At 39.8% G+C, this 26,097-nt stretch overlaps 1 protein-coding gene across 1 annotated transcript; it reads left to right on the plus strand.

The window, feature by feature from the left end:
- The first annotated feature begins 71 nt into the window (after nt 1-71).
- On the plus strand, nt 72-25,566 carry LOC125079102 (fatty acid desaturase 2-like protein FADS2B). Its single transcript, XM_047692489.1, has 6 exons — nt 72-703; nt 8,599-8,709; nt 11,963-12,160; nt 13,590-13,691; nt 22,132-22,257; nt 25,441-25,566. Exons 1-6 carry the CDS (start codon nt 383-385, stop codon nt 25,513-25,515), a joined length of 933 nt encoding a protein of 310 aa, XP_047548445.1. The 5' UTR covers nt 72-382; the 3' UTR covers nt 25,516-25,566.
- The last annotated feature ends 531 nt before the right edge of the window (nt 25,567-26,097 follow it).

Consider the following 26,097-nt stretch of genomic DNA (forward strand, 5'->3'; position numbering starts at 1 on the left):
GACAGGCTACAACTTTCAGACCAACTGATTGGCTCAAGTTCCTTCCTAAGGGATATTTAATGCTGAAGGAAGATGTTGCTAAGACACCTGCCAACAGAGAAAGGAGAAGTGAGGGGAGACAGTTGGTCTCACCGCCCAGGAAAAAATGTAATCCAGCCTCTATCAGTGCAGAAAAAATTGAAGACAGACAGAGACGTGAGAAGCTGGGGATGTACACACTGTCAGGTTTGTGAAGAGGTAACTAGGCTAAAAAGAAGTGTTCTGGGCAGACATCACATTGTAGTGGAATAAGAAAGAAGGAAAAGGGTCATTTTATGATCCAAGCATAGGCAAGGATTAGAATTTCAGGAGTCAACCCAGAAATCTCAGGGGTACAGTGACAATGACACTTGAAGACAAGCATGCAGGTAATGGGAGCCTTGTGAGAAAAAGTCAGCAGTGTCTAGGTGAGAAGCAACAAGCAAATGGGAAACCAGTAACAAATGGGAAAGGTGAAGACTCTGTAAAACAGGAGGCAAATGGGAAATGTGACATGCCCGGAAAAATCCTCAAGGTGTACAGCTGGCAGGAGATCCAGACACACAATCAGGAGGCTGATCAGTGGCTGGTGATCATTCACAAGGTCTATGATGTTACTGACTGGGCCAAGAGGCATCCAGGTGGGCACTGGGTCCTCAACCACTATGCTGGCGAAGACGCCACGGTAAGGAACTCAGAGCTCTGCCCTCTCTCTTCCAGCTACTGGGTGACTGAGATTTTGCTCTCTTCCCAAAAGTATTTTGAGTGTGTGCTCAAACTCCACAATTGCTCATCTCCTCCCAAATCAATTTTACAGGATTCCTATCCAGCAAGAACCTGAAAGCAAATTAATCTCAAGGTTTAACTCTTACTTGGGGATGAGCTCAGATGTTGTCAGTGGATACTGTTTGTGTATTTTAGATTTTGTTCTGCTCTTGGTGTTTTGTTTGGATTTGAATTAAAGCCACTGTCTATTTTGCTTTGTTTTTTGAAAATAGTTGGCACAGTGTTAAAATTAGTTTCAGGTGTACAGCATAGTGGTTCAACAACTCTATATATTATGCTATGTTCACCAGAAGTGTGGCTACCATCTGTCATTGTCTTTTAAGAAGAAAATAGCAAATGGGTGAGTAAAGTCTAGGGAAAAAAATATCTGTGCCCAAGGAGAAATTTCTCATACTCTTATAAATGGTGTGTGTAAAAGACAAATAGTGATTCATCTGATAGGTATAAAATGTTGATAACAATAATGCAAACCTACAATTAAGGATGATGCTTTTCTAGTCCAAGTCACAGAATCAGCTCAGATGATCTGTTGCCAAAGATGTGGGCTTTCTACCACCTTAGAAATCACTGATAAACTCACTCAGCTTGAGACAGCTGGGCTGATAAATATGTAACTTGCTGATGATGTTTATCTCCCAGAAATTAAGAAAAGTCCATGACTTTGCATTCAATTCTAGCCAACAAGGAGGAACTGAGTAATAAAAAAAGAAAAAAGAAACCATCAGAGAACTTCAGGGGAAAATACCCATGCCATCTAAGGATTCATATCTTAAGAATGGAAATCCTGAGCGTGGTCAACCATGTACCTTAGATGTAAGGTAAATAAGTCCAAAAATATTCAGAGAAAAGATTCTTCCAAAGGAAGATGTCTTGAGAAGAATGGGAGGTTCTGAAAGAATTCTGACAAATGTAATATTCCATAGCTACTCAGAATTCAGGGAGCCTGAACTTTGGAAGTGATTGTGTGAACATGGGAAAGTTACTGCAATTCTCTTAGCCTCTACTTCATGATTTGTGAAACAGGAATGACCTTACGCATCTGACAGGTTTATGGTAAATGGGACTAATGTTTAGAAAGTGCTTAGCACAATGCCACATGCTTAATAATGTTTCATTAAATAGTACTATTATTATTTATCTCACTGGTATCCCTAGCCTCAGAGGTGTAATTATTATTTCCTGTTTAGCACCAGTTTAGAAATTCTGGTTGTATTTGGTGTCACGTGATTGGGGAAAGATGGAGTCCGTGGTGGGGAAGGATCATGCTCCCTAGTGAAGGAGAGCAAAATGTATATAGGACCTGCAGTCAGATGTTTACTCTACAACTTAAGAGGTGTTTGCAGGTTGTACCCTGAAAGGCAACTGTGGACCAAAGAAAGTATGGTCTCTCTGTGTGCTGGCCCTGGACCCAAAGGTGCCCAGAGGGGGACACCTTTCTTTTATTTACATGGAAACTCTTCTCCAAGCTTCCATCCTCCTCACAAAGGGTGACTAATGATAGCCTTTCCCATAGGATGATTAATTCATTCATTCATGTAGCCAACCATTCTAAAACCTTTGTTAAGGGTCCAGCCTAATGAGTATGAGTACAGACTTAGGAACGAAACAGGCCTGGCTTGTATCTGAGTTCTTACTGAGAATGCCTTGAGGGGAGACTGCAGAAGTTCTTGGGAGCCTCAGCTCCTTTACCTAGAAAGTGGGGATAATAATACCTTCATCTTAGCCTTGTGAAAGTCAACAGTGCCTATGGTGTTTGGCACAGATTAAACACTGAAAAAATGACAGTTCCTGGGCTTTTTTATTACTTTATTCTGATATGGGTTGTAATCTTCTCCAAAGAACAAACAAGACAAATAAGTCCGTAAAACGAAGTGGGTACATCAGCTCCTATTACTGCATATGCAAGTTATCTTACTGTTTTTGAACTATGTGATCTAAAACTAATGACATGATGGGACACCTGGGTGGTACAGTTGGTTGAGTGTCCGACTCTCCGTTTCGGCTCAGGTTGTAATCTCAGGATCATGGGATCCAGCCCCATGTCGGGCTCCATACTCAGCAAGGAGTCTGCTTAGGACTCTCTCTTCCTCTCCCTCTGCCCTTCCCCACCCTCCAAAATGGATAAATAAATCTTTTTAAAAAATAATAATGACATGATGCTAATAATTACAGTCTAGGCCTAGTCTTCTTACCAGAGAAGAGCTTACAGGAAAAGTCCAAGTAGGATTGATTATATAATTAAGTATATATTTATATAATGGGCTGTTTTTGCAATTATTGAAATGAGGTTTACAAAGCATTGGAGGACATGACATGAAACCCTACTTGGTCACAAATTTTATGTAAGGCAACAGTAGGAAAGGAACAAATGCAATATTGTGATGCATGCACATCAGCAGCATGTCCAGAACAAAGGAGGTTAAGTATCCTCCTTATCTCTGGACAGCCACACTCTTTTTTTTAAGATTTTATTTATTTATTTGACAGACAGAGATCACAAGTAGGCAGAGAGGTAGGCAGGGAGAGAGGAGGAAGCAGGCTCCCCGCTGAGCAGAGAGCCCAATGCGGGGCTCGATCCCAGGACCTTGGGATCATGACCTGAGCTGGAGACAGAGGCTTAATCCACTGAGCCACCCAGGTGCCCCTGGACAGCCACACTCTTAAGAAAGACGCTGTGAAACTCGAGTGCTTTCTTGTGTGGGTCAAAGGTCAATTTGACAGAGAAGGGATGACAAAAACTTAGAGGAAATATAGAAAAGTCCATTTCATCTATTTAGAGGACTATCACGTGGAAGACAGGAGTGTTGTGTGCAACTCCAAAAGGGTGGTATGGAGCCAAAGGAGGTGAGGCTAGGGTAGGAGGTGGAGAGGTTATGCACAGAGGTGGAGTGAAAATAGGATTCACATCAGGACTAAATACCCAGCCAGAATGGGCATCCCAGCTTAGCCACTTCCTCTGCTTAGCACAATATTGGCACATAGTATATGCTCAATTAGCATCAGTGACTATCATGGCATGAGGAGGAGAGGTTGGAAAGGAAAGGTAGAGAAAGAGAAAAGAGAAAGGGGAGGAAAGGAAGGGGTCTTAGAGTACTGAGCCATGTCTTCCTCTTCTTCTTCTTCTTCCATTCACATAGTGACACTGCCTAGCACGTCATCCCTCCCCACCCCCAGCCACCACAAAAGCAGCCAGGATTTCTAAGCTGTTGACGAAAAGAAAGTAATAATCAGTAATCATAGTTGCATCTTCTCTGGGAGGAGGGCAATCTTGAGAAAGAACAAATCTAGAGGCTTCACACTCCCTGATTTCAATACATACCACAAAGCTATAATAATAAAAACTGTATGGTATTGGCATAAAAAACAGACACATAGATCAATGAAGCAAGATAGAGAACCCAGAAATAAATTCACACATACATGGACAATTAATTTATGACAAATGATCCAAGAATATGGGAAAGGACAGTCTCTTCAATAAAATAGTGTTAGAATAACTGGACAACTACATGCCAATGAAGGAAACTGAACCACCATCTTGCACCATACACTGGAATTAAAAATAGATTAAAGACTTGAGCACAAGACCTGAATCACCAAGGAAATGCAAATCAAAACCACAGTGAGGGATCACCTCACACTTGTTAGAATGGTTATTATCAAAACACAAGAAATAGCAAATGTTGATGAAGATGTGAAGAAAAAGGAACTCTTGTACTCTATTGATGGGAATGTAATTTGTGCAGCTGCTATAGAAAAGAGCATGTAAGCTCCTAAAAAAATAAAAAACTACCCCATGATCCAGAAGTTCCATTTGTGGGTATTTGTCTGAAGAAAACAAAAACATTAACTCAAAAAGATATTTGCTCCCCCAAGCTCATAACAGTATTACATACAATAGCCAAGACATAGGAACAACTTAAGTGTCCACCAACAGATGAATGGATAAAAGTGATAGATAGATAGATGATAGATTAGTCAGCCATTAAAAAAGAATGAAATCTTCCCATTTGCAACATCATGGATGGACCCAGAAGACATTATACTAAGTGAAATACATCAGACAGAGAAAGACACATACCATATGATCTCACCTATATGTGGAATCTAAAAAAGAAAAAAAAAATCAAGCTCATAGATACAGAAAGCTGACTGGTGGTTACCAGAGGTGGGAAGTATGGGATGGGAGAAAAGGGTAAAAGGGTTCAAAAGTACAAACTTCCAGTTACAATAAATAAATAATGGGATGTAATGTATAGCATGTTGACTATAGTTAATGATACTGTATTGTATATTTGAAAATTGTTGAGATTAAATCTTTAAAGTTATCATCACAAGAAAAAAAATGGGAGAACTATGTAAGGTGACAGAAGTTAACTAGACTTATTGTGGTGATCATTTTGCAATCCAAACAAATATCAAATCATTCTATTGCATACCTATAAGTAATACAATGATGTGTATCAAGTATACATCAATTTAAAAAAATATGAAGACCACTAAAGAAGGAACAAAATACACAGTTTCATTACACTATAATTTGAAAAGCTATAGGAATTTTGGGAGCCCAGGGGAGATCATAAATAACTTTCCTGAGTGAGTTAGGAGAGGCACTATAATCTGAATCTGGAAGGGTAAAGAGGAGTTTTTTGAGAGAGAAAATGGAGGAAGGCAGTCAAGGCAAGGAACCAACATGAAAAGTTTCTGAACAACAGAGAGGCATGGAGTGTTTATTGAATGGGGAAAGGTCTGGTAGTTCATGAAGGGTAATGGTGAATGTTAAGCCTGGAGAGCTAAGTTGAAGCCAGAGGCAAAGTGATTTAGGGGATTAAAACCTAATGTGTAAAGTTGGGGAATGAGATTGTATTTGAAATGGAAACAGGGTTTTAAAAAAAATGAAAGAAAGAAAAGAAAAAAAAACTGAAAAGAAATGTTAAAAAAAAAAAAAACCTAATGTAAAGACATCATTACTATTTGCTCAGCAGATAGATACTGATTTTTGGATTATCCCAAAACAATCCGGCATCATTTCTTTCTTGAGAGGTCTTTCAGAAAAAGAATTGTGCATGTTAAGGCTGGAATAAACCTTTACAGCTTCGTGGCTTTAAAGTCATGAAGACTTTAGTTCAAATCCCAGCTCTACTATTTATCAATTTATTGTGGCATTGCGGACAAGATGTTTCTCTCCTCTGAGATTTGGTGTCTTTATCTTTACATAAAACAAGAGGCAGCCTCATAGAACTAAGGTGTTGATTATGAGTTGGCCCATAGGGTACCCTGTACATAGAATACATTCAACAGTTGTTGGCACTACCTCCTCTCCCCTTTTTATCCCTTCTTCCTCAGCAGGATTATATTATTACCCCTATATCTTTTAGCAGGATTATACTTGCCCAATAGTGTTAATAATATAGACTATTTTTACAGGTCTTTCAAAAGAGGATTTCACAACTTATGCAATATCCAGCCTCTATTAGGAAAGTCTTTTAAATTGAATAATCTAAGACTACCTAAACTCCTGGGTTTTACTGCTCATCAGTACAGTGAAAGACTTCCACATAGCAGGACAATGCCTATTATTCTGGAAAAGTCTGTAGGTTTTCAGGATCTCTTATCACAATACTACCTGCAAATCTTGCTGGGAGTCAGAAAAAACAAAAAACAAAAAACAAACAAACCAAAAAACCCAATGAACCCAGAAGAACAGTATTGTCAGCACATTGTTCAAGGACTCTGCATGACTGCTCAAAGTAACATGAAATTTCAACAGCTTACCTTTCTTCCACACTCTTACCTTGATCCATCAGAATGTTTTCCATCCTAATGTGCTCTTACACAACAAGTAGAATGTGATTTTTCACTATGGACAATCCTAAAATACTTTAATCACCTTCTTAATCATTGAATGGCTCTCTTCCTGGTTTGGGGAACTAAGTTTTAGACTTGTAGAATATAACAGCTAAGAAACACATTTGAAATCATACAGTGTAGCCTTTCCCAAGGGATTCAGAGGAAGCATACAGAAGCAGAATGGACAGTTGAGCCTGGACTGGTTCTAGCAAATACAAAGCCCTTTTTACATCATTGAATCTAGAGACCCTTAGGTGACGGAAGTCTAAAGAGTTGATATTGTACCCCTGTAATTAATGTTATTCATTATATAAACATCTAAGTAGGCTTGTATGTAGTTCATAGATGTATCTAAAGTTGTTTTACACTTTGAAGATGGAGGATTCATTATATTCACTAAAATAAGTGAGAACTCATACTACATTAGACATTGGAACATATGAAGAAAATCTACAAATTGCTGTATTGAAGAGAAGGTTGGGTAGTAAGTTCTTGGAACTAGAAGTATACATACAAGAAAGATGGCTGAGGGGCACCTGGGTGGCTCAGTTACTCTTGGAAGTGGGTTAGGCCTCTGCCTTCAGCTCAGGTCATGATCTCAGGGTCCTGGGATCGAGCCCCGCATCGCATCAGGCTCTCTGCTCAGCGGGGAGCCTGCTTCCTCCTCTCTCTCTCTGCCTGCCTCTTTGCCTACTTGTAATCTCTGTCAAATAAATAAATAAAAATCTTTAAAAAAAAAAGATGGCTGATATGTATTGAGGATTTACTTTATGCAAACTGGATTCTAGTTGATTCACTTAATCCCTACAATAACTTTATGAATTTGTTGACTATGATCATCACCCTTATGTTAGAGAAAATGGAAGTACAAACAGGTAACAGGACTTGTCCACAATTACACAGATAGTAAATAGAAACCAGAATTTAGATGTATGAATGCCGCTCCAGAGTCCACTTTCTTACTGAATACTATGGAACACCAGCGCTTCAGAGTCATATGTAAGACTTCCATGTATTCAAGTTACAATCTTGGTAATATTTCCTCATTTTTAATCACCCCTGTCCCCAAAGCCACACTAGCAGAAAGTCTAGCACCTACCTCTTGAAAAATTCTCCTTCCCCAAAAACTGCTTAAATCCCTGGGGTGGAAGAGAACATTTCTTACTTCCAAATATAAGCAGGACATAGGAACCACCACTGTTTCTCATAGCCTCTACGAAGTGCTACTTAACATGGAGCTGAGGGGGGGCGGGAACACAGTTGGTCACCTCTCTTCTATGCCTGGCTGTCACAATCCTTTGCAGAGATTGTCTTAGAATTTTTTAGAAAAAGTGACGAGACCCCTTCGGTGTCAAACTGTGCCAAGAGTGTAATACTTTAGATGACACAGACCTCAGAGCTGTGCTCCCATGCTCTCTTGTGCACTTGTTCTACACTACCATTGCCAATTTTAACTCGTACTTGTTTAGAAATAATGTAATTCAAAGGCTTCAGTCTTCTTGGCTTTGGCCAAGAACCAAGAGGGAGATTTGATGGGAGATGGGATTTTTATCTGTGCTCCAGATAGTGTGAGCAAATTCCACCAAGCCTGACATTGGACTTTAAAGAGTCATTATGGCTCATTAACTCAAGCTGACTACTTCTTCTGGTGCTCAACAAAATAGTGATCTCTTTCAATGCTCAGGAATGTCCTGGCTGTATTGGGCTTGACTAGTGAAGCAGTGTGCTAAGTAGGTGGTGGGTCTCTAGCAATAGGCTTTCATAGAGGATTCCCAAGAGTAATTTTGATTTTTCAACTTGAAACATCCACCTGGAGATAGAAGAAATCCTCCATAACAGAGTCTACTGATTCCCAAGATGGGTGCAGGATGAGGTAAGGAAGGGTACTATTCTTCAGGTAAGTGTGTATCTCTTAAGTATCCAACAGTACTCTCTGATTTACAGGATGTCTTCAGAGCCATGCACCTGAAGCTTGACGTTGTAAAATTGTACCTTGAGCCACTGCTTATCGGAGAGCTTGCCCCAGAAAAGCCTAGCCAGGAAAGAAACAAAAATGTGAGTGAGGAGTTGGGACCCAAGGGGCATGTGGAGGGATGGAGATAAGAGCCAGCTGACTTTTTCCTGATATATCCAAGAAGTGATCATTTTCTGTGAGACACCAGCCATTATGCCTGGGTGAGCCTGCCATACCATGAATGAGTAGATTCTGCATATTTCAAAACAATGTTATCCTCCTTGGACCCTCAAACTCTTAAACTTCTGTGTGAGAAAAGAATGAAATTTTTGGTCCTGCACCAAACAATAATTCCACGTCTCTAAGTACCTGCTTCGTCCCAGGCAATGTACACATACAATTTTTTTCAGTGGTTGCTTATAGCTGTTTGGTGTCTGTATCTATGTTTCCTGCTAAAGTAAATTCCATGAGAGCAGGAAATATGTGTATTTTGCTTATCCCTCTGTCCTCAAGAACCCACCTGCCCAGGATCAGACATGTAGTAGAGACTTCTAAATTGCTATTGAATGAAAGATATGGATACATCCTAACAGCAGCACCTTTAAATTTGGTGAAATTATAGTCCAGGGAGAATAAATTACTTTCTGGAAGTCCCACAGTTGGTGGGTCGAAGAACTGGGACTCCAAGTCTCTTCTTTCTGGTCCCAGCCCTTAGGTATTCCCAAAGAAAGGTGCCACTCTTTCTTTCTCTAATACTTTGGCTATCTGAATACTGTCTTCAAAAGGACAGGGTCTCTGTAAGATTAAACATTCCCTCAGATGATTTTACATAAAGCTTACAGAGATTTTAACTAACATCGAGCACTTATTTTTCTTTTTTTTTCTTTTTCGGCAAGTTGTTTTTTAAAACCTGTTTACATTCTGTTTAATTGTTAAGAAATAATTTTTACTGAGTGCTGATCCATACGTCACTGTGAGGAAGATAGAATAAGGATTATATTTCTGCTTTAAGAAATGAGGACACAGGGGCGCCTGGGTGGCTCAGTGGGTTAAGCCGCTGCCTTTGGCTCAGGTCATGATCCCAGGTCCTGGGTTCAAGCCCCGCATCGGGCTTTCTGCTCGGCAGGGAGCCTGCTTCCTCCTCTCTCTCTGCCTGCCTCTCTGCCTACTTGTGATTTCTCTCTGTCAAATAAATAAATAAAATCTTTAAAAAAAAAAAGAAATGAGGACACAAACTTGCCAAGAAGAGGACACACAACAGGTTTGGGGCAAACTTCAGATGAATATTTACGCTTACCCCTCAGGTCCACATGCATCCCACACAGCTATGTGTCAGGATGCACAGCCCTGCATTTGGCAGCAAGGGCTCTGAGGTTGCACACTTGTACTCACAGCCCAGCCCTACCATAGGTTTTATGGGTTCAGACCAGTTACCAAACCTCTCCATACTCCGTTTCTCTCTTTCTCTCTAAAACAGCAAGAGTAGTAGCACCAGCCTCCTAGGAGATATTGGGGGATTATGGAAAGAGTTAGAGGCATTTGGAGTTAGCACAGTGTCTGGAATGTAGTAAATACTCCATCCATTTTAGATACTATATCATGAACTCAGTGGTGATACTAGCAATTGACAAACCTCTAGATATGTCACCATCATTTAGAGCAGGAGGCTCTTGGTTTAAAAAGAGAAAGTGATGAAAAGCTTAATTGTTTTTCCTAAAATTTTCTAAAAGGAAAAGAAAGTACACTAATGGTTGAGAGCTGTAAGACAATCATTCGTTATCTAAAAGTGTATTGGTCTCTGCAGGGAAAGGTCTGCTCTAAATTTTCTTTAGTACATCTACATGGATACACAGATATACATATTCATGTGTGTTTGCAAAATAACACAAACGTACTCAGATACATGCATATAGACAATTAGTTTGAGTACAACACGTGTCAGGCAGCATAGGTTGAAGTTCTGTATCTGTGGCTGACTTGATGATGATTTCCGAGCAGTTGCTCTACTGGGCTTGCTGACCCCCTACTCAGCAAAATAAATGGGTTGGAAAAGATGACCAGGATGGAAAGCAGTCTAAGAGATGGCCTCTTAAGGTTATCCATGGCTACCAGAATTCCAAAGTTGATGGCGGCTTCAAAGATAAACGCAGGCAGCAGATCTTCTAAAAGTTCAATCAGTGAATTTTGAAGTGAAAATGCTTGCTTCTAGAATTTTGTTCATGGCTCTTTCTTTTGATACTGCAAATGTCTCTCTTTTCATGTATCTGAATAATCCTACTCTCTTCCTTATACCCTGGTCACTGTGTCAACTGCCCCAATTTTAAACCCATTAATCATTAAGCTAAGAGATATCTATTCCCAGCCCTTGCACTGATTCTCCAGTCTGACCGGCAAGCTGGCAAACCAAAACTAGCCTTGTGCATACACACATGCGCGTATACCTCTTACACAGACAGAGGACCAAGGCCCCCACACATGGCAGCAGATACACACTAACATCACCAGAGATCCTGCCTTGTTTCTGGGGCTCCATCAAGCAGCTCACAGGAAAGTCATCCTTTGAGCTACACTAAGTGAACTGTATTTTTCTGTTCAACATCTTTAATGAAAGAGCCCTTCACACATACTAAACTGCTGATGACATAGAAAACGTTGTGTAAACTATACCCCTAAGTATGGGGTACCCATATAGACAATGTAATCAGAGATCAATCAACATCTGAAACAATACTGATGGTTTAAAATGCAACCATTAGGGGTCCCTGGGTGGCTCAGTCAGTTAAGCATCTGCCTTCAGTTCAGGTCATGATCCCAAAGTCCCTGGTTTGGGATTGAGCCCCACATTGGGCTCCCTGCTCAGCAGGGAATCTGCTTCTCCCTCTCCCTCGTGCTCTCTCTCTCTTTCTATCTCTCAAATAAATAAATAAAAATCTTAAAGAAAAATAAATAAATAAGTAAATGGCAACTGTTAGACACAATAACCACATCCACCCCCCAAAACAAACCCAATTCTGAAACAAAACCCAATTCTCAAAACAGTTTGAGGACAGTTTACAAATCACTACTCATCTTTCTCTTCTCCAGGAAAAAAAAATAAAATAAATAAATATATATATATATATATATATATATATATATAATTTTTATTATATATATATGTAATCATAACCTTTTAAAAGGTTTTGTTTGTCCATGGCTTTATGTTTTTAATTTTGCCCAATTAAACATATTAATATCAATAAATTTCTATGCATTAAAATTAAGGTATTAATAAGCTTATAAAATAGATTGTTCATTGTGTTCACTTGTGTTCCCTGAGGAAACTAATTCCTTCCATGAATGTTTATTTCTCAGCCCCAATTGGTGGAAGATTTCCAAGAACTGCAAAGAACATTGGAGCCCATGAACATGTTCAAGGCCAACTGGGTGTTCTTCTTCCTTCACTTGGCCCAGATCTTGATTTTGGAGACCCTGGCTTGGCTAATGGTGTGGCATTTTGGCAATGGCTGGCTTATGACAATATTCATTTCCTTCCTTCTCTTAATTTCCCAGGTAAGCAGGTACCCTAAGCTCAGGCAGTGGCTTAGAGGGAAGGTTCAGAAGGTTTCCTTCTCTCTCTAGACTGGCATCAGCTGCTGCCTGACACTTCCTGTCAAGCTACTCATCAGCGTCTGACACAACTTGCCAGACCCCAGTTCTTTTTTCTGTAAAAGTGGAATAATAATTGCTTATGGAAATATTCCGGACTAAACAAGTTAATGTATAAAATGCCTAGCAGTGACAGTGACTGGCACATAGGAAATATTTAATTTATGACACATGCTACATTTCACCCAATTCTCTACATACCAGTTCAGTAACTGGAGTCCTTTCTCAGCCATGTAACACTCACCTTTATCTTGTGTTCGTCTTCCAATCAACAAATAGAGAAAGAGAGAGGCAAACCAAGAAACAGAATCTCAACTATAGAGAACACACTGATAGTTACCAGAGGGGAGGGAGTTGGGGGTGGGTAAAATAGGTCATGAGGACTAAGGAGAGAACCTGTGATGAGCACTCTGGAGGTTGTATGCAAGTGTTGAGTCACTATATTATACACCTGAAACTAATATTATATTGTATGTTAACTAACTGGAATTTAAATTTTTAAAGAAGAACATATGGATTCTACCATAAATTATAATCAACTGGCACATAGCAGAACATTTGATAAATCTTTGTTGAATGAAGAATAAATCTCTGAACATGGCCTTCTGTGAGCACAACACTGTGTTGTGGACATGAAAAGAAATGCACCCGGTTCTTGCCTTTGGGAAAAGAGTCTTCAAGTGCAGGAGATTGATGCTCAAATTGCTAAACATACTACGAAACAGAATGACATTAATGCTAAGGAAAGGAACAAGTATGTGCTGTTAAAGCAGAAAAAGGCATTTAATTCTCAGTGGAATATCTGGGAAAGTTTTCCATGTTAACTCCAGAATTTTATGCTAATTTTTTCTTGAAAAGTCAACTTTTAAGAAAGGAAACAAACATTTCTTGGTGCTTAGCATAAGCCAGGCAACTTACTGGTATTTAAGATACCCAATGGTCCATGAGTAAGGTATTATTATCCCTATTTATCAGAAGAAGAGTTAAGGTTCAGAGCTACTGAGTATCTTGCCACGATCCATGCGAAACTTACATGGTGAAGAACAGTTAAGAACCCAAATCTGCATGACTCCAAAGGCCATACTCTTTCTATTTCTCGCTGGAAGACTTTGACGGTGGCAAGGAAAATGTTCTAGGCTGTAAGAACCCCATGGGCAAAGGCACACAATTGGGAAAGAATCCAACATGTGGGAAATAGAAAGTGAACATAGCTTGGGGTCAGCTGAGATCCCCCACCATTCCTCTCCAGAGGTCTCCTGAGTCTACAAGCAGACTTATTTATTAATTTCTTCTTGACACTCCCCCAGTTTCTCTAACAACTTCTCTCTTCTAGATTCAGAGTTTTTTTCTGCAGCATGATTCAGGACACCTTTCCGTGTTTACGAACTCCAAGTGGAACCACCTGATGCAGAAATTTCTGATGAGTCATCTCAAGGTACAGGGTGTTAGGGGAATGTGATGGGATTCTCAGACATCATTTCCTAATGCAATGGTTTCCAAGTTCATGAGCTCAGTAAAAAATGTTTGTGCACCTGCTGGGTATTTACTCTAAAGATACAAACGTAGTGATCCGAAGGGGCACATGCACCCAAATGTTTATAGCAGCAATGTCTACAATAGCCAAACTATGGAAAGAACCTAGATGTCCATCTACAGACGAATGGATAAAGAAGATGTGGTATATATACACAATGGAATACTATGCAGCCATCAAAAGAAATGAAATCTTGCCATTTGCGACGACGTGGATGGAACTAGAGGGTACCATGCTTAGCGAAATAAGTCAATCGGAGAAAGACAACTATCATATGATCTCCCTGATATGAGGGAGAGGAGATGCAACATGGGGGGTTGAGGGGGTAGGAGAAGAGTAAATGAAACAAGATGGGATTGGGAGGGAGACAAACCATAAGTGACTCTTAATCTCACAAAACAAACTGAGGGTTGATGGGGGGAGGGGGTTGGGAGAGGGGGGTGGGGTTATGGATATTGGGAAGGGTATGTACTATGGTGAGTAGTGTAGTAGTAGTAGTAGTAGTAGTAGTATGCTGTGATTTGTGTAAACCTGGCGATTCGCAGACCTGTACCCCTGGGGATAAAAATATATGTTTATAAAGCTGTAAAAAAAAAAAAAAATTAAAAAAAAAAAGAAAAAAGAAAGGATGAATACCCAAGTTTTGTAGCAACATGGATGGGACTGGAAGAGATTATGCTGAGTGAAATAAGTCAAGCAGAGAGAGTCAATTATCATATGGTTTCACTTATTTGTGGAGCATAACAAATAGCATGGAGGACAAGGGGAGATGGAGAGGAGAAGGGAGTTGAGGGAAATTGGAAGGGGAGGTGAACCATGAGAAAGTATGGACTCTGAAAAACGATCTGAGAATTTTGAAGGGGTGGGGGGTGGGAGGTTGGGGGCACCAGGTGATGGGTATTGTAGAGGGCACGGATTGCATGGAGCACTGGGTGTGGTGCAAAAATAATGAATACTGTTATGCTGAAAAAATAAAAAATTTAAAAATAAATAAATAAATAAATAAAAAGATAAAAAAAATGTTTGTGCACAAATAGATTTATAAATAAGTGTAAATATACTAATAATGCAGATACTATATATATGCTAATATGTATATAACATTATAGCACATATGCTAAAATTGGGATGTCAAATTTTTATGGAGATAAGTTTATTTTTATTTAGGAAGTTCCAACATCTTTTCTTACCCTAATAAATGCTTTGGCCCAATCCCTGAAGCCCCATTAAGAAACCACCTCACAGGAGAAGGACTGTGCCTTTATAAATGAAGATGTGCCTTGTAAAATCATGAATGGGAGCATTCATAGAAGGGGTCTGAACATTTACTGCAAGAAAGTTACAGGAATCCAGCAAGACTGATTAGTTTTGGAAGAATAGGGTATGAAGAAATAAAGGAAAGGCAGCAGAATAGAAAAAAGTGAAGAGAAAGAGAATGGACCAGAAAGGTCAGATGGCACCATTCAGGAGTCAAGGACTACAAATCCCAGACTCCTAGAAAAAGCAGTGGTGATGGTGACAGTTGACCTTGTCTCCCTTCCCAATTCAAACATAAGCTCCAGGAGGGCAGGCACATTGTCCTATGTGCCACTGCAATGCAGCACCTAGCAGTGTTCCTGGCACATAGTAGGCCTTCAATTTCAATAGCATTTGTTGAGTGGATGGATGGATGGAAGATTGGATGGTTTTGTGAACCAAGGTAGCAGTACAGAACTGCTAGGAATGGGTTTTAGCCTGGCTATGATAAGGCTCCTTGTGTGATCTTGACTGAGTCATATTCTATCTCTGGTTTTCAGTGTTCTCATCTCTAAGATTAGGACTTAAACTGAATCTGTGCTTTTCTATGACATTCTAGGATTTATTGACTATGTACTCTGGCCCAGAAGCGAGGAAGTGCCTCTGAGCCTTCCACTAAGCCAAATCTTGCATTTGAGCCAGGTCATTTTAGGAAAAACTCATTTGAATTCATATTGAATGGGAAGACACTTAAAATCACAGCCTTATCAACCCTCTTTCTGGTTGAGCAAACTAAGTTTAAGTAGATTAAATAGCACAGACTTGGATCTAGATTCATATTAGAATTATGTCTGTTACTCAAATTGGTTAGAATGAATAATATATTGTCATTTTATGTGCCTAGTCTCATTTAACTGGAAAATTCCTACAGGTACACTGCTCTGCTTTCTATCCACCAGTGCTGGATTGACAAAACATTTCTGCATCCATTCAGAATCTTTACCACAGAATAAAAGCAAAGATAGTTTCTTCTGTCCTTGTGAGAACTAGATAATGGGCTCTCCAACTCTCTCTGTTTTGAGGAAGTCAGAGGAAAAGGGGAACTCATGTAGCCTGAAGATAACTGACAGTTGACTCAGTGCCAGTATATGCAATATTTCAAGCTCCATCCTCTCTGGTGCTTTTAAAAAATCACAGCTTTCTCACTGGTTCAAATTCTTACAGTGCTCTCTCTCTGTAAATTGTGTTGCCAGAAACAATTTTGCACTAGTTGAAGTGAATATAACCTTGATGACTCATGAGCAAAGTAAGTAAATGGGAAATGCTCTAAAAAGCAAATCGAGTATACTCTGCTTTTTTGCAGGCAAAACCAGTGAGTGAATTTTGAGAAAAATGAATATAGGCTTCGCTCTGTGCAGGAGAGAAAACTATCCAGGAAGGATAGGCAGGCAGGAGGGAGATAACAAAGAAAATTATAATATAAGCAGCAACAACTTCACCTTCTATGTACATCATTGGGTCCCCAATGTTGGTCCCCCAATAATGGGTCCATGATTAAAGGAGCGAGACTGATACAAAGCGAAGGTCAAGCAAAGCTTTATTTCACGCCAAGCATCGAGAATCAAACCGACACCGGGGCCATGCCTCTTACAGAGAGCGCCACCCCACCCTGCCTCACAGACTAACTTTTATAGAGCAAAGGCCATGTGGTTGATCCTGGCCACACACAGGTGGCCAATGAGATTGCAATACACAGAGAAAGCTGAACAGTCATGCTAGGTCACACACGGGTGGCCAGTTGAACTACAATTCACCCCATAGTAAACATTTGAACTAGCCTATCCCCTTGGTCAGAATTGGCGCCCAAAAGGCAGGGCCCACACTCCTTGGTAGCTAGGGAGACAGTAAGCGCGCTTTACTGACTGGATGTCTCCACCTGACCGGACTCATCCCTGCATTAGGGCTGTTATCTCTACCTGACCTGCCCCACCCTTGTATTTGGCTTTGTTACCTGGGACTGGTTTCCCAGAATTGCTTTTAAATAAGTTCCCCTGGGGGTGGGGGTGGGGTCAATTTAAGTTTTACTGCATAAACAACAAAATGGCTGTTCAACCGAGGTGGAACCGCTCTGGCTAAAGAGGCTCTTACATACATCACAACTTTAAGTTTTAAAACTTGATTTCATGTCAATTTACCCTCCTCCTGGAAAAGCACAGATACTGAGTTGGGTTTTGTTTTGGGTTTTTTTGTGGGGGAGAGGGATTTTTTTTCACTCACTGCACTAAGCAAATGTGTATGCCTGGTCTTCATAGCAATAAAAGAACCCTTGTGAAAACACACTGCTAAATATCTGCACACATTTTGGATTTTTGTGCAATGTCAAAATCCAAATCAACCCCCTCTGGTGTATCTTTCAACTCCCCTCCCCCAACACCCAGTATGCACAGTTTGAAAACTATAGGAATCAAGTATATTATAGGGACAAAGAGACAAAATATTTGATACTAAAACCTACCTTGAAAACTGGCCTATCCTGATTCCATGACTACATCGGAAAATAACTTGGGAGGGAGGAGTCAAGCATGTTATTTCCTGTAATCCTCTTCTTACCTATTTCACAGATGAGGATTTTTCCCAAGGCCACACACATCCAGTAGCAGGGATTTGAATTCAAGCCAAAAAATGGCTTCAGGCCAAGGCTTGGATTCCTTATACTGCACGGAGAAAGGACCTCACCAGGAAATGAGAAATGACTTTTAGAGTAGTTTCTAGATGACGTTTGGTATGGGGCAGCCTATTTGCATGCAGCTAATAATCTTCACATCCCCGTGGATCAGTCTGTCCCTTGGTTCCAGTAACTGTGACTTCCAGACCCAGGGGTGAGGGTAGAGCTAGCTGCTTTATATTCCACTCACAATTATTCTGACCATTGTTCTAAGCTACAGAACTTTGAGCTGTCAAGATCTACTCCCCAACCTATCATGAATCAAAACTTGTCTCTTCTATTACCAGTTTCCACAGATAGTCATTGACTGCAAAGTTACAGTCAGCTGATGGAAAAGGCCAAAATGTTGGCTCTTGAAAGACTTAATTAACAAAGCGAATCACTGCTTATTACAGTGCCCTTGTGTGTTTATTGCTCTTATTAAAGTTGTGTGTTTCATAAATGAGGGAACCCCATTTTATCATGTCTGACTTTGTATTCCAATGTTTGACTCAGTGTCTGGTGCATAGGATCTACTTCAAAATAGATAATGAATGGGTCAATACAAATGCACAGCTGTAAGAGTGAGTGGGTGGTATGCTGTTTTGATGGAGTTTTAGAATATAAGTGAGGTTTGGTGGGGTGGGGTCCAGAGCCGATGACCAAGAAAGAATTCTTGAGACATCTTTGGTGCAAAATGGTGGTTTATTAAAGCCCTGGGACTGTGAGGAGTGGTCCATTATATACTTGTAAGTTGGAAGGGGGTCGGGGATAGTGTAATTCTTTAAGGAATTTTGGAAGCAAGGTTTCCAGGACCTTGAGGGGCTAGCTATTGTTGGGGAATAGGCTGTTTATTACTGGTAATAAAACCTTTGTCATGAGACCCTTTAGATGTGTTTCAATGGGCCATATGCTTGGGAATGATTGTCAAGACTATCTTGGAGTGTTTAGAGATAAAGTTTTCAAAAGAATTGTTAAAGTAGACTTCAGGAGCCTGGTAGGGGGTGGGGTCGGTCAGGCTAGGATTGCCCTTTGCCCTTAGCAAATCCTCCAGGTGGAGGTAATTGAGTCCCTAGAGGAATGTCACTCTGCCTTTTCCAAGGGTTTGTCAGTTGGTAAGGAAATTTAATAATTTTTCTTCTGCCTCTGTTTCCCACATCAGTTTGATGGGATAATGCAGAGTTCAATGGAGCCCCAGAAGAGGGAATAAAAATTGATGAGTACACATTGAGTTTGACATATCATGAGCCAGAAAAAAGGAAATGCTTGGAAAGTAACTACCCTTTCAAGCATGAGATTCAGGGGAAAGATACGGGAATGGAGGAAGAGAGATTTTACTATAGAATGATAGGGAGTGGGGCGCCTGGGTGGCTCAGTGGGTTAAAGCCTCTGCCTTTGGCTCAGGTCATGATCCCAGGGTCCTGGGATCAAGCCCTGCATCTGGCTCTCTGCGCAGCGGGGAGCCTGCTTCCCCTTCTCTCTCTCTCTCTGCCTGCCTCTCTGCCTACTTGTGATCTCTGTCAAATAAATAAATAAATAAAATCTTTAAAAAAAAAAAAAGAATGGTAGGGAGTGTTAGAGGTGAAAAGAGAATATCTCTCCTGATGGATGGGGTCAGGAAAAGTTTGCTAAGAGAGGGCTCTTCAACAAGGACCATGGAAAGACAATGTTAACACTTGCAGATTTTCAAACATACCTTCTACAGGGGATGTCAGTGTCTAGAACAGCATAGTCCAACAGAAATATAAGGTAAGCCACATTAAAATGACATCAATCACTTTAAATTTTCTAATAGCCAAATTTTAAAAGATTCAGACCAATATCACTGATGAATATGGATGCTAAGATTCTCAACAAGATCCTAGCAAACAGGATCCAACAGCACATTAAAAAGATTACCCACCATGACCAGGTGGGGTTCATTCCTGGGCTACAAGGATGGTTCAACATTCACAAATCAATCAATGTGATAGAACAAATTAATAAGAAAAGAGAGAAGAACCACATGATCCTCTCAATTGATGCAGAAAAAGCATTTGACAAAATCCAGCACATTCCTGATTAAAATGCTTCAAAGTATAGGGATAGAGGGAACATTCCTGAACTTCATCAAATCTATCTACGAAAGACCCACAGCAAATATCATCCTCAATGGGAAAAAGCTTGCAGCCTTCCAGCTGAGATCAGGAACACGACAAGGATGCCCACTCTCACCACTCTTGTTCAACATAGTATTAGAATTCCTAGCAACAGCAATCAGACAACAAAGAGAAATAAAAGGTATCCAAATTGGCAATGAAGAAGTCAAACTCTCTCTCTTCCCAGATGACATGATTCTTTATATGGAAAACCCAAAAGACTCCACCCCCAAACTACTAGAACTCATACAACAATTCAGCAACGTGGCAGGATACAAAGTCAATGTACAGAAATCAGTGGCTTTCTTATACACTAACAATGAAAATACAGAAAGGGAAATTAGAGAATTGATTCCATTTACTATAGCACCAAGAACCATAAGATACCTGGGAATAAACCTAACCAAAGAGGTAAAAGATCTGTACTCGAGGAACTACAGAACACTCGTGAAAGAAATTGAAGAAGACACTAAAAGATGGAAGACCATTCCATGCTCTTGGATTGGAAGAATAAACATTGTTAAAATGTCTATACTGCCTAGAGCAATCTATTACCCCATTTATATGTATTGTAAGGGCCTATTCAGGCAGAGCAGCCCCACCCTGGTTGAACTGCCATTTTTGCTGTAAAGCTTAAATTGACCTTGCCCGCCCCCTCCAGGAACTTATTTAAAAGCAAGTCCGGGAAACCAGTCCCAGGTAACAAAGTCCAAATACAAGGGTGGGTCAGGCCAGGTGGAGGTATTCAATCAGTGGGGATGCATACTGTCTCCTAGCTACCAAGGAGTATGGACCCCGCCCTTTGGGAGCCTTTTGGCGCCAATCCTAAACAAAGTGTGATAGGCTAAATCAAATGTCTAGTAGGGTAAATTGTAATTCAGTTGGTCGCCTAGCATCACTGTGGAGTTTCCTGTGTGTGCTTGTTACAGTCTCATTGGCCACCTGTGTGTGGCCAGGCCCAACCACATGGCCTTTGCTCTATAAAAGTTAGTCTGGAAAGCAGGGAGGGGTCATCCTCTCTGGAGGGGTGGCCCCGACCGGTCTGTTTGACAATTGGTCTGATTCCTGATGCTTGGTGCAAAATAAAGCTTTGCTTGACCTTCGCTTTGTATCAGTCTCACTCCTTTAATCACAGACGTACCCAATTTTGGGGGGACCCAACAGTATTCAAAATATTATCATTTCAATGTGTAATCAATAGGAAAATCATTAATATGGTATTTTAGACTCCTTTTTTCATCCTGAGTCTCAAAAATCTAATATACAAATACAGCGAATCTTAATTTGACCAGTCATACTTCAAGTGCTCAATAATCAGCATGTGGTTCCTGGCTACTGTATTGAACAGTGAAGATCTAAAATACATATAAGCCAGTTACTGAAAGAGGTCAAATATGCAATAAAAAACAAATGCTCTTTATTCTTCTGTAGTGATTAATGTAATAGGGGGAAAGAAGAGAAATTGAATATCTCAATGTACCAACATTTTACATATATCATTTCATGTCTCCCCAAAAAACTAATGGAGGTAAATGTCATTATATTACATTTACTGAAGATGGACTAGAGCCTCAAAGAGAGTGAAAATTACCCAAACCACACAACAGTATTTATACATCCAGGACATGAAACCACATCAATGTACTTCCAAATCTTAAGCTCTATTAAAGCATTCAGACTGTAATTGAGAGAAAATCACAAACAACCTAATCAGAGATTATTTGAGCTTGACATCAATTCAAATATTTTTATTCTTTATTTTTATATGAGAGCATTGAAGCCTGAACATGCAATCATCTGAGTCAAGCCCCCCTAAGAAATCATTTCAGATCCATGATTCTTTGAAATACTCTTTAAAGCAGGATTCCTAGGACCATTGTGCTCCCCCAAAACTAATTAAAATTTTAGAGCTGAGTTTTCTTTATTTCTAAAATAAGAATACTCTCTGCCCCACCCACCTTTAGAATTTTTTCAAATAAGGAGCCCCCCCTAAAGAAAGAGGGATGGAAAAAATTTTCATTGCAGCAGGTTTTTATGAAATTTCATAATCAGGAATTGCATTAGTCTGAACTTGTGTTCCTGGACCACATACTTATTTGTTTGTAGGTTTTGAAAGCCTTTGTCCAGTGAGTCATTCTATGGCCTGAGGCAAGTTCAAGAAGCTCAGATGTCTTTGACTTTAGAGATGCATGCAGGAAACTCTGACAAAGAAGGACATTTCAGAAGAGAAATCCACCACTAATAAACTTTCTCTTCTCCTCAGGGCCTATCAGCAAAATGGTGGAATAACCAACACTTCCAACATCATGTAAAAACAAACATCTACCCCAAAGACCCAGATATTGATGTGGGCCCACTTTTCCTGGTTGGAGATTTACAACCTGTCAAGGTAGGTTTAGAATTCCCAAGCATATGAGAAATGTTCCTGGAAGTGGTTCCTGGAAACAGCTATGATCTTGTCCAGGAAAAATCAAGCGGGAGGTTCCCACTTCAAGCACATTCTCAGAGCATGTCTCCTTCTTTTAAGTCCAGGACACAGACATGAAATAATAAATCTGGGGTTGTACGAATAGAGAGAGATGTAGAGCATGTGATTCTATGACCTCGAAAGACATCCAGCCAACCTCCTACAACAGGAAAAATGATAACTCATCACCCTGCTTGAGCAATCCTGGTGACAGACAGATCCCTGCCCAATGGCCATCATTACCTCTGAGGAGACACAAGATAATGTTAGATAATGAAACCAGGTGACTAAGGTTGACAATGATTCTCCAAAGTTTCATGAGGATATAGAGACATTCGTTCAGAGAAAACATGTTGGTACATTCAGTAAGCATTAAATCACAAATACCTGAATAACTAGATATCTCAACTAATTCTAGCTCAGTTAGAAAAGGCTATGCTGGTATTTTTAGTTTGTATTTATTTGGTTCATTTATACATGAACAGTCCAAATGCTTTGTAAGACACTGAGAGATCTCACCACTAATTTGGTCTTCTTAAACAAGGAAAAGGAGGGGAAAAGTCAATTCCAGTACTTCTCAGTTGCTGGTTTTTTGTGGTTTTTTTTCCCTTAACCTCAACTTAAAATCATCATGTGAAGGACTTCTACCAAAATTTTTAGGAAAAAGTCTTACCTAAAAAAAAAAAAAAAAAAGATACAAGAATAATCAAAGAAAGGTATTTCTCCTCCAAGGGAAATGATACATCCTGAGAGTCAGGTACTTAGAAAGAGGCTGCTATTTCTTAAAATAACTTAGGAGTTTTATTAAAAATAAAAGAGTATAGCTCTGTCAGTTGCTGCCTGCACTTGGCACTAACTAAAGAAAAATCATTCAACTTTTTGAAAGTAAGTTTTCCCAGCTTCGGAAGACCCAACCTTCTCCAGGTGAATTAAGAACCAGACTTTTGACTAGATTTTTTTTTTTTTAAAAAGGCTCTGGCTGTGATCATGAATCAGTTGCTTTTGACAATGGCTACAACCAACCTGGACTTCTGTGATGGTTTTGGACTCCTATACTCATCATCAAAAATGTGACACTTATTTCTCCTTCTTTTTTTAATTGTGTTATGTTAGTCACCATAAAGCACATCATTAGTTTTCTGACACTGATTTCTCTAATCATTCCCACAGAGCAAGGATTTGTCTTACTGAATTTTATGAAGCAGGATGACCCTCTCCAGAAGTACCTTCTTTAGGACTATATGTTCAATACACATGCTACCTCTTTACAAATGATGGAGCTCACCACTCCAAGATTTACAGCTGCTCTTGGGACATGTCCCTAGACCTTATAGTTCTATGTGATATAATTTCAAAGCTACTGCCTAAGGCATTGCTTAAAATTATTTAAGCTCTAAAATTCAGTTGTCTTACATAAAAAATGGTTCTGAAGAGCTCTGAACTTTCTCTTCTCATTTTACTGCCAAACTTTCTACGTATGTTCATGTTCTGAAAGACATAGAGCCCTCCTTTGGAGTAATACTCAAAATCAGTCTCCATCTAGGTGTGCCATCTCCCAGGAATTTTCCACCTGCTCTTTTTTCCACATTTCCCACTACTTAAATATCTGGAGGTTTGGGAGTAACTGCAAATAGCTCTTATAACATTATCACCATGATATTTTTTATCTATGACAGTAGAGAAGCAAGAGTCAACCCTGCTATCCAAATACAAAAAAAAAAAAAAGTTTATATGTAGGATGGAAGCTATCAGCAGAAAGGGGGAGAGAGATCAAATGTTGCCCATAGTGTTGTGACCAAGTGAACTATAGAAAAAAATACATAGATGTAAATTTTCATTCATTCATTCATTCATTCATTCATTCTTCCAACTAAAGATGTATGTTTACTAGGTACTGGAGACATAACCATTACCTCTACACCTCCCTTCAGGGTATTTGCTGTCCTTGTGTGCTGAGCACAAGCTAAATTAAGGAGACTACTAGAAAATGAATAAAATTCCCAGTATTAAGATTATATGTAGGGGGGGCACCTGGGTGGCTCAGTGGGTTAAAGCCTCTGCCTTCAGCTCAGGTCATGATCTCAGGGTCCTGGGATCGAGTCCTGAATTGGGCTCTCTGCTCAGCAGGGAGCCTGCTTCCTCCTCTCTCTCTCTCTCTGCCTGCCTCTCTGCCTACATGTGATCTCTCTCTGTCAAATAAATAAATAAAATCTTTTTTAAAAAATTGTATGTAAGGACACCTGTGTAGCTCACTCAGTTAAGCATCTGACTCTTGATTTTGGATCGTGATCTCAGAGTTGTGCGATCAAGCCCCACTTCAGGCTCTTCAGTGGGCATGGTCCCTGATTAAGATTTTCCCTCTTCCTCTCATTACCCCACCCCCCCAAAAAAGATATACATAATATCATTATGCTTTAGAAATAGTAAATTACAGTTTTAAATCCATGATGAGAACATAAAGGAGGAAAGATGGGACAGATAAGAGGTGCCATGCCTATATCTTTTATCACATGACCACTTGATAAATATCTGTTGGATGAATGGATGGAGATGGAGACTGGCTTCAGGCAGAATTCTAAACACCACAGTTAAGATGAGCTAGGAAAATTCATCAGAAATATTCCTTCTGATCACCACTCCACTCCATATAAGGACAAAAAGTTTCAAAATGACTTCCTTAGGAAATTTTTTAACATGAATAGTTGTGGGGTTTTTTATTAACATATGATGAATTATCTGTTTCAGGGGTACAGGTCTGTGATTCATCAGTCTTACACAATTTACAGCACTTGCCATAGCACATACCCTCCCCAATATCCATCACCTGGAAATTTTTGTTAATCACAATCCCCATAGTCAAATGCAAGAATTGCCCACATTTAATTAAAGCAAAAAGTTGCCTCAATATTTCCTCTTATTACAGTTCTGGTTTTTCTAGTACTTTAAGTTTGATAGCCAAAAAACTCTGACCAGATGGTTCTTTCTACAGAGATTTTAGACACACACACACACACACACACACACACACACACACACGGCATTGTCCTTGAGTGTAATGACCAGAAGTCTTGTCTCTTATTTTAGTTTTATTCTCTCTCCATTCAGTATGGCAAGAAGAAAATCAAATTCATCAACTATGAAAAGCAGCACCTGTATTTCTACATGGGTGAGTTTCCTTGAAGCCACTTTCTTTACCATCCCATCAAGTCAAGCCAGACAGCTTGACTGTTACACTCTCACAGACAAGCCCGTGTCTTCTTATGACTGGGAAGAGCAACATGTCTTATCTCAGGCTTCCTGGGGCAAAACTCTGAAAAGGAAAATGGAAAAACAAAGACATTTTTTATGTGCATCTCATGAGATGCTTCAAGAGAGATGGAAGTCAGGATGCCAATCAAGAGATCTTGCATCTGGTACTCTCATCCTTGAAAGACTAAACACCTTTCAAGAAGAAAAGAATAGTGGTATTTGGATAGGGAAGAAAAAGAGATAGGAAAAGAATGCCAAAGGATTGACAGAGTGCAGCCAGAAAATATAGAGTCTCAGGAATAAAAGGCACCTGTTAAACTTCTGTGTAAAAGAGAGATGGTTATTCCCATGGCCTACTTACAGCTATAGGAGATATTTTGGTGGACAGAGACATGTAGATATATGTCAGTATCTATTTTACTTTTAAGGTAGTACTTAAAATGGCCCAAGCAGCAAAATTTATTAATATTCTACTACAAACAGCCTAAAATTAGTATGCTCATTTTTTTTACA

Source organism: Lutra lutra, chromosome 10 (assembly GCF_902655055.1).
Source record: "Lutra lutra chromosome 10, mLutLut1.2, whole genome shotgun sequence".
In the NCBI taxonomy this organism is placed as follows: Eukaryota; Metazoa; Chordata; class Mammalia; order Carnivora; family Mustelidae; genus Lutra; species Lutra lutra.